Raw genomic sequence first — 10000 nt, forward strand, 5'->3', positions numbered from 1 at the left:
ATTAACTGCACTGAAAATTAATCTCTCTCTCTCTCTCTCTCTCTCTCTCTCTCTCTCTCAGCTATTTCCTCAAGTTTTGCACAATGACTTCTCCTCTCTGTGTTATTTTACAACAAAGACGTCTCTCTCTCTCTTTCTTTCTCAGTTATTTCCTCAACTTTTGCACAATGACTTCTCCTCTCTGTGTTATTTTACTACAAAGACGTCTTCCTCTCTCTCTCTCTCTCTCTCTCTCTCTCTCTCTCTCTCTCTCTCTCTCTCTCTCTCTCTCTCAGTTATTTCCTCAACTTTTGCACAATGACTTCTCCTCTCTGTGTTATTTTACTACAAAGACGTCTTCCTCTCTCTCTCTCTCTCTCTCTCTCTCTCTCTCTCTCTCTCTCTCTCTCTCTCTGCCAGTCCGTCTGCCTCTATTCCAAAAGGCCACGAACGACCTGGATGTCGTGGAGAGTGATGTAAATTAGAACAATATAAACCTCATAAAATTTTAAGGATGGTTATGGAAGAGCAAATTGTATTATCCATAAAAGATAACCAGAATTACATTTCCGCAGGTGCCACAGCCTCGCACCTGATAACACTAGTCTTTGTTTTTGAAAGAGTTGCCGCATGAACTCTCCGTACCATTTTTCTATGTTTCTACTTTTTTGCAGTTTGGTCACATGGAAAATCATAAAGGGAAACATCCTCTCTCTCTCTCTCTCTCGAAGAAGAAGAAGAAGAAGAAGAAGAAGAAGAAGAAGAAGAAGACGAAGAAGAAGAAGAAGAAGAAGAAGAAGAAAACTGATCTAGCTTTTCACTCTTTAAAATCTTCTCGGAAGAGTAACTGGGAAAAACATACGCCCCTAGTGGACATTACAGACAAACAGAAGAATTCTCTCTCTCTCTCTTTCTCTCTCTCTGTGTCTCTTTTCCTCTCTGGTAAACTAATTCAAATGGAAATGATGTGTTGAAAGAATGGTATCTTCGCGGGGAAGAGGCTCGCATAAGAGTGCTGTTCGAGAGGGAGTGGTGTAGGGAGTGGGCCTAGGAGTGGAAAGAATGGGGGGTAGGCGACTATCTGGTAGGGGTTTGGGGGGGAGGGGAGGGGAAAGGAGGGGAGGGGAGGGAGGGGAGGGAAGGAGAGGGGGAAGGCTGGAGCAGCAACGAAAATGAAGAGTGTCACCTCGAGAATTTTGTTATGTAAATATATCCCACAAAAACGAGCTCGTTTATCGGTATTCGTCTCTTACTTGAAAGGAGGAGGAGGAGGAAGAAGAAGAAGAAGAAGAAGAAGAAGAAGAAGAAGAAGAAGAAGAAGAATAATAAGAAGAAGAAGAAGAGAGAGAGGGAGAGAGAGAGAGAGAGCTCCAAAGAAGAAGAAGAAGAGGAGAGAGAGAGAGAGAGAGAGAGAGAGAGAGAGAGAGAGAGAGAAGAGAGAGAGAGAGGAGAAGAAATGAATAAGGTGTGTGTGTGTGAGAGAGAGAGAGAGAGAGAGAGAGAGAGAGAGAGAGAGAGAGAGAGAGAGCCCTGAAGAAGAAGAAGAAGAAGAAGAAGAAGAAGAAGAAGAGAGAGAGAGAGAGAGAGAGAGAGAGAGAGAGAGAGAGAGAGACAGTCTGAAGAAGAAGAAGAAGAAGAAGAAGAAGAAGAAGAAGAAGAAGAGAGAGAGAGAGAGAGAGAGAGAGAGAGAGAGAGAGAGAGAGAGAGAGAGAGAGAGTCTCGAAGAAGAAGAAGAGAAGAGAGAGAGAGAGAGAGAGAGAGAGAGAGAGAGAGAGAGAGAGAGAGAGAGTCCTAAAGAAGAGAAGAAGAAGAAGAAGAAGAGAGAGAGAGAGAGAGAGAGAGAGAGAGAGAGAGAGAGAGAGAGAGAGAGAGAGCTTTTCTCCAATCATTGTTTAAGATACACAGGTAGCTCACATTATTTTCCCGATATCCACTCCTTGAAGTTTTATGATAAACTCGAAGAAATAAATAACGGCCCTTTGCTCTGCATCATTTTTCCGATGTGCAGCTTCTTCTTTCTTTCTTTCTTTCTTTAAAGAAAGTATTGACATTTATGCGACATTAATCAGTAATGATGCAGAATTCACATAAGAAAATAAAGTTTATTCATCAGCCAATAACCAAGGAAATATAGTTTTATAACAAATTTCTGTTGTCAAGGCCATGATATAAGAAGCAATCGGCGCAATCGAGTTTTCTGTACAGTGTATAATCAAGGCCACCGAAAATACACCTATCTTTCGGTGGTCTCGGTATAATGCTGTATGAGTCGCGGCCCACGAAACTTTAACCACTGCAAGGTGGTGGCCTGTCCTATATCGTTGCCAGATGCACGATTATGGCTAACTTTAATCTTAAATAAATTAAAAACTACCGAGGCTAGATGCTGCAATTTGGTATGTTTGATGACTGGAGGGTGGATGATCAACATACCAATTTGCAGCCCTCTAGCCTCAGTAGTTTTTAAGATCTAGGGGCGGACATAAAAAGCGCAAACGGACAGACAAAGCCGGCACAGTAGTTTTCTTTTACAGAAAACTAAAAATGCTATATCAAAACCTGACCCAAAGTGCCTTGGTCCAAAACCAACACTTCTAAAAAAAAAAAAAATTAACTGAAATCCATCCCGTAGTTTTTCGAAAGTTTTGTTGACGGGCAGATGAAAAAAAAAAAAAAAAAAAGCGCTTGAATACATAACTTTTATCTGACGTCATTTTCAGAAATAAAACAAAGAAACAAAATGCATACACTTTTATCCCCATTGCATCAGTCCGCCATAAATGACAGCCAGACAGCCAGACAGCCGCGTAAACAAACAAAGTCGGTGTTTTATCTTTTTAATGTTTTTATGAAAAAGGTCTTTGATGTGGGTTTGCTCGGGAATAATCGTTTATCGGTTTGTATACCGGCGGTGCTGATGTAGCGATGGGACTGGGACCGAAAGTGAATTGCTTTGGTTTGCTTATCTGTAGATCTTGTGCTCTCTCTCTCTCTCTCTCTCTCTCTCTCTCTCTCTCTCTCTCCCAATCTATATAGTACCCATGTATATATACATAATATATATATATATATATATATATATATATATATATATATATGTATATATATATATATATATATATATATATATACATATATATATATATACACACATACATATTTATATATATGAGAGGGTGGGTCTAAAAGTTTTAGCCTTCTGGTTCTCCACAATATTTTGGGATGAGTGCCAGCCTTATGCCCTTCTCCACCCTTGCTGCGATCACCACGATCGACTAACTACTAGATTCACAATGCACTACTTAGGTGAACAGACAAAGTTTGTTTTAACGATACGCTCCTAAATCGCTCATCCTAACTCGGGGATCGAACCTGAGTTTTCTTGTTAGTGAGGGAACTTTAATCTCAAGACTGTAAGGTCTATATCGATATAAATATGCATGAATATAAATTGTGGTAAAAAAAATGCAACTGAAATTCTGAAACGTAAGATATGGAAGAACTTATCATAAGCGCAATATTTCCTCCCTTATATCCTTTCACAGGAAAAATTCTACTGAATTACTTATTTCTTTTTCTTTTTTTGAGACGAGAGTGATGATACTGATCAGTGTCATCATTCCTCCTAATTATGCTCCGAATTATTTCAGTCAATTAATATCGACAAAGTAATTATCATCCGCTTAACTTCGGTTATATTACCGTACGAACCACGTCACCTGCAGGAATTGGCTTTGGGTTAATGATGCCAAAGGTAAAAATAGCCAGCGTTTGATGGCTTAATCGTCATTTTGAAAGAAATATTTCGTAATCTGTTTGGCAGGGTTAATCTGATTAGTCTCGAAAAGGTAATTGATAGCTGAAGGATTACCTGTATTTCAGCTTACTGAAAGGCGTTTTTGTTTTCTGTAAAAGAAAACTATTGAGATGGCTATTTGTCTGTCCGTTGACAAATGCTAGCATTTATAGCAAGCACCGAAAGAACTGTTACTGTAATAGAACTTTCATTACAGAGTTGTAAAAAATGACTGACGTGAAGAGGCGGAATTCTCCTGAGGTAAATTGTGACAAAGTGCAAGGATTAAAAACACATTTTCGCGCTCTAATCTGATATTTATGTAACGCTATATATTTTTTATTCCAATAAATTCTCATTTCATGCTTAACTGTATTCCTGGTCCTCGTAATCTTCAAGTAACTTTTCCAAACGATGCCTGTAAAATATTTTGTTCTAAACAGCAACAGCTTGAAGTGAATTTTCGATTCTGTAACGCAGTCACGAAAATAAAATAAAACACGAAACTCAAACTTATTAGTTTATGCCAAACATCTTAAGACAATCACCTCCAGAGCTTCTGTTTTTGTTATATATTCAAAATAGACTGTAACCCCTTCGAGCTCGAAATGCGAAAACGGAACCGTGATGCATCTGTGAATGAAAATCACATTAGCACGACACTTCCATAACTGTAATGAGAACGGGAAACAGGGTAAGGTTGTTTCTTGGACTGGAAATGAAGAAAGGGGAGGGATATAAGTCTGGTGAAAATGAGGACAGTGGGGTTCGAGATGAGGGGAAAAGACCCGTTGAAATGGCAGGATATATGTCACTGCATTTCCTTTAATTGGGAACGAAAGAAGGAATTCAAGGAAGGGGCATCCGTTAAGTGCAAGTGAAGGAACTAATTTTAACGTTTGTTCTTGTTATTCTTGCGAATGAAAATGAGGTAAAAAAAAAAATTACATTATTACATTTCTTTGAGTTAAGCGAATAAGATTGCCAATTTGAACTAATTCTTGCGAACGAAAATGCGTTAGATAAAAAGGGGATTACATTTCTGCCAGTGAAGTGAATAAGAGGAGTGCTTCATGAAATCAGCAAAATGTGGCGACGCATTTCCTTTGAGAGGAAATACAGAAAGAGATTCCTGAAGATAACGAGATTTCAGTGAGAGGAAATGAGAACAGTGGAATGTCTGGGAATGAACAAACTATAACAGTGAATTTCCAGTATGATTCGCGCAACTAACACGATTTAGGTAATTGAAAATGAAGAAAAGAAGAAGCCCAGATGTAAAAAACATACAAATATAGCAAAGCTGACGAGAATATCATTCTGGTGAGTGGAATGAGAAAAACAGAATGCAACTGTAACAGGATTAATAAAAAAATCTTTATCATAGAAAGTACGAAAAAGCAGCTACAATATGGAGATTCCGAAAGGCAAAATGACCCCAAGAAAATTGATAAAATGAAAGAAAATATACACAAAATGAGAAACAAAAATAAATAAATAAATAAATAAATAAAAACAGACTCACCATCTCCTTGTGGTTAGGGAAGTAATTCTGCTCTATCAGTGGGAAGTTCTCCTTGCCAAGGCGTTTCTGAACTTCGAGTAAGTGTGCGAAGACCCATGGCTTGTCCTGTAAGAAAAGAAGAGATGTCAGTGTCTTATCTACAGTCAAAATATAAAGGAATCTTCTATGATAATAAAATCCGAGTGGATCCTTCTTGTTTGTCCGCCCCGTGTGGGGGGCGGGGTTAGGTAGGGGATCGGGAGGATAGAGGAGGCATGACACATCCACCCTCCTCGTGCAAACCTGTTTGTCCGCCCCAGGTGGGAACGGGGTAAGTAGGGGATCAGGAGGGTAGGGGAGACATGACGGGCAGCCCCAGGTTCCAGCGCAGCGTAGCGCGCGCCAACAAGCTCGTAAAATAATAAGCATGAAATTGCAGTAAGATTCTTTTAAAGATAACATAAATATCATTCCTGGAGAGATTTTGTTTTTTGTAGCAACAGCTTACTTAACAAAATGAAGAGAAAAAGAAGCAGACTGATTTAAAGTCTTGATAAAAAGATAGTATTATCAATGCCATTAACTTCAATAGAAATTGCACAAGAGAGGAAATGTGCCCAAATGGCATAATGAAATACATATTGTCGCGATATGTATGATTTCTCTTGTGATGAACTGTCATATTTATGAAAAAAAAACATAGAACAAGGCACAGAAAGAGCCAAAGGAATAAGTAATAAACGAGAGGGATAGAGAAACAATATGAGAAAAGACAAGATTTTGCGTAACACTGCACAGCAGAATGTTGCAATATGTATGAAAAACTAAGATGAACGACAGAAGGAAGCCAAAAGAAAAATAAAGAAAAGAGATTAAGAGACAAAAAAAAAAAAAAACAACACAAAAAACACAAGAAAAGGTTTCTGAAATACCGGACGACTTGATGGTTGCAATTTGCTTGACGGCTGAACAAATGAAAGCATTGCGTATAGAAAACAGAAAGCAAAAGATATTGGTAGAATCACCACACTACGAAAATAACAAATGCAAGGGACCGAGGGAAAAATGGGATATAAGAAAATATAAGGAGAAAATGGAGGCAGGAATACTGAAATACCGCACACATTATATGTTGCAATATTTACGAATACGCAAGAATGCAAGAATGCAAAACAGAAAGAAGAATGTACGTAGGGTCCGTGACAAAGGAAAGAGAAAATAACTGAAAGGGATGGCGAGACAAAATTCGAAAAAAAAGTATACACAACGGAGGAAAGAACTGACATGTTGAACAAATGATTGTTGCGAGCTGCAGAAAAACTCAATGAATAATAATAATAATAATAATAATAATGATAATAATAATAATAATAATAATAATAATAATAATAATAATAATAATAATAATAATAATAATAATAAAATTTAGAAAAAATCGTAGTAGCATGAGTCTTGAAATGGAGAAATGATTGTCGAAGGCTGTACATGAATATATATATATATATATATATATATATATATATATATATATATATATATATATATATATATATATATATATATATATATATATGTATGTATGTATGTATATAATATATATAATTTGTACAGTTTCAGAATTATGGATTATTTTCTCTAGCAACAACAGCAATAATAATAATAATAATAATAATAATAATAATAATAATAATAATAATAATAATAATAATAATAATAATAATAATAATAATGAAGAACGTAAGGAGAATACCGAAGGCAATAAAATCGACTGAAAGAAGTTCGAAAAGAAAAACAGAGAAAATGAAGGAAAATATTATAGTCATTTATGTTTATATTCAACACCTCTCTTAGTTGTGTGACGCAATGAAGCGAGAAAACTTCAAAATGATTTCTATCGTCTTTAAATTCTACATGGTTACTGGTCAAATATGCTTAACCATTAGAAAATACATTAAAGATCAAGGGTAACTGTTTACACAGCGTGCCTAAAAAAATTAATTTTAGTAAGTTACTGAAAATAAAAACACAATAAAAATTTGAATGAATAGAAACAATATTCGATAAGGAAAAAAATAGGTTTAATTTTGCCCTTTCGTAAAATGGTAAAATCGACCTTTCTTGATTTTGTGTTTCAAGGATAAAAACTCTTTTAAACTGAACAATCAACAGATGACTTTAAAAATATTAAATTTAATATCCCCTTCTGAGTTCTGAAATGTATTTGACTGATTGGTTTAGATTAAGTGAGTCTTATGCCAGCATGGACCTTGCCCATTGACAAGTGTGATAAGGTGAGAAATTGAGTAAAAGACCCTAGTGTGGACCTCAGGACGCTTCACAGCCAACAGAGGCGAAGGCCCCTTTAATCAGCGACGCCGGAATACGTCAATTCCCCCCAATAGCTCGAGCGAGGCTTATCCGCCACAGATGAATAATTATTGGTCCGAACATTCCCATGTAGGTTTCCTCATCAGCTGAATGGCTTAGCAGTGAAAAGGTAGACTGGATCGCTTCATGGATGAATATGGATGAATGAAATAGATTCCTGAGCGCTCTCTGGGCCTATATATCACCTCTTTAATGCAAATTACTCATACATAAATCAATGTTTCATCTCTGATGAGAAAGTTTCCAATTTCCTGTGCAGCATCAAATTTCATTAGTTGATATAAGACCGTCGATGGAAATCAGTCCATTTCATTCAGAAGTAAAATGGATTCTGCCCCTTTCACGTCCTTCGTACACGTGAAAAGAATAATTTTTAAAAGAATGATTTTATGGGAGACAAAAAGAGCCCTCCTTCATAGTTTTCTGAAGTTTATTTATATAACAATGGAGAAGACTTCAGCTTTCAAGGGCCCCTGCCTCCTTCGTCTGAAGGAATTTCTTTTGACGAAGAGGGCAAGAGCCTTTGAAAAAGCTAAAGAATTCTCTATTGTTATACAAATATTCCTCAAAAACTAAAAACTACAAAAGAAGAATCTTTCTGTCTTCTGTATTTGCCAAAACTTGATTTTTTTATTTACTTATAATGGATAGCTTTTGTATATTAATTGTCAGATTCACTGATACTATTTTTCATCTCTGCAGCACATCATTTTCCAGTCCTCTCTCTCTCTCTCTCTCTAATAATGTTTATGAATATACATTACTGATAATATCTGCTTTGATTAATCGTTCTGAATTAATGAAAAATCTATCAAGATGACAACTAGCTCAATGTTTCGACAAATTATCCGTTGCTGAGTCTTGTAAGCAAACATTATCTTTCTAAAAATGCTCATTCATCTTTGTCCTCCTATAAATATATCCAGAGAGAGAGAGAGAGAGAGAGAGAGAGAGAGAGAGAGAGAGAGAGAGAGAGAGAGAGAGAGAGAGAGAGAGAGAGAGAGAGTCATTTTCCAGAATACCGCAAATACTGAGGAGGAAGCTTTATTATGAAGACGGATCAGCCAAGTTAACAGCCTAGGTTTGAAAATCAACTAAAACTTCATTTGTTGACACTGCATATATATATATATATATATATATATATATATATATATATATATATATATATCATATATAGATATGTGTATATATTCATAGATAGATAGACAGATAGATGAAGTTCACAGCCTTCAAAACAATCGCTTATAGACAAACAGACTGTGTACTTTACTGAAACGAAACATGAAACCTATACCCACATCTCTTCAATGATAAATTACCTATGTTAGGCCATTACGTGGGCGATCGTAATGGTGGTTTGGGTCGAGGTAATGGAGAGATGAAGGGGAGGAGGAGGAGGAGGAGGAGGAGGAGGAGGAGGAGGAGGAGGAGGAGGAGGAGGTGTTGGACTAAAACTTGTCTCATTTCGCTAAAATGTGGCCAAGGGTGATGCTGTGGCACAGAGAGAGAGAGAGAGAGAGAGAGAGAGAGAGAGAGAGAGAGAGAGAGAGAGAGAGAGAGAGAGAGAGAGAGAGAGAGAGAGAGAGAGGGTGGTTGATTAATGGTTCGGGGAAACTGGGTGTTATTGGGTGTGTATATGATGGTTATCATTCGCTATGCTTTATTCGCCATTCTTCGTTGCTATTACCGTTATGTTTTTTTTTACGTTGCTGGGAAAGGTTAGACCAGGGGAACGCCAACAAAACCAGGGGAAATATATCTTGCATGACGAAATGCTGCAATCTGTCCCATTCAAAGAGACTGAATATATTTCCTGTCTTGATTTCCTCTGTGATAAGGATTCGCTTACGTAGATAACTAGGGATCTCACTGTTCCGATGAATTAGAAGATCTATTAATTCTTTACTCTCGCATAATACATGTTCGTTACAGAAATGGTCGACATGATTATCAAGTTCTTTCTGAGATATGATTTAAAAATGGGGATAACTATTACTTCTCGGAATGTGCAAATTATCATCATTATTTCGGTAGATGAAACCTATTCACATGGAACAAGTACACAGGGGGCATTGACTTGAAATTCAAACTTCTAAAGAATGTTGGTTACAACCTCCCACCGCAGACCCCACACTGCAGCAGTAACTGATCATGATACAGAGCCAGTGATTTTTCATTCAGTGCCAATGCGGAAGTGGTATCTGCTTCTTTAAGACAGCATTTTTCCAGTCCCCCATATCTCTTCCTGTCTTTGGCATTCAGTGAATATAAATACACACGCCCACACATGAATTATATATATATATATATATATATATATATATATATAT

At 36.9% G+C, this 10000-nt stretch overlaps 1 protein-coding gene across 1 annotated transcript in view; it reads right to left on the reverse strand.

Annotated features, from left to right (window-relative positions):
- Syn (synapsin) overlaps positions 1-10000 on the reverse strand; it is a 186131-nt gene that overhangs the window by 26297 nt on the left and 149834 nt on the right. Inside the window, exon 13 of the mRNA XM_067122817.1 lies at positions 5301-5405. Coding sequence (XP_066978918.1) covers positions 5301-5405 — 105 coding nt within the window. The remainder of the gene's footprint in view (positions 1-5300; positions 5406-10000) is intronic.

The sequence above is a fragment of the Macrobrachium rosenbergii genome, chromosome 21 (assembly GCF_040412425.1).
Source record: "Macrobrachium rosenbergii isolate ZJJX-2024 chromosome 21, ASM4041242v1, whole genome shotgun sequence".
Classification (NCBI taxonomy): Eukaryota; Metazoa; Arthropoda; class Malacostraca; order Decapoda; family Palaemonidae; genus Macrobrachium; species Macrobrachium rosenbergii.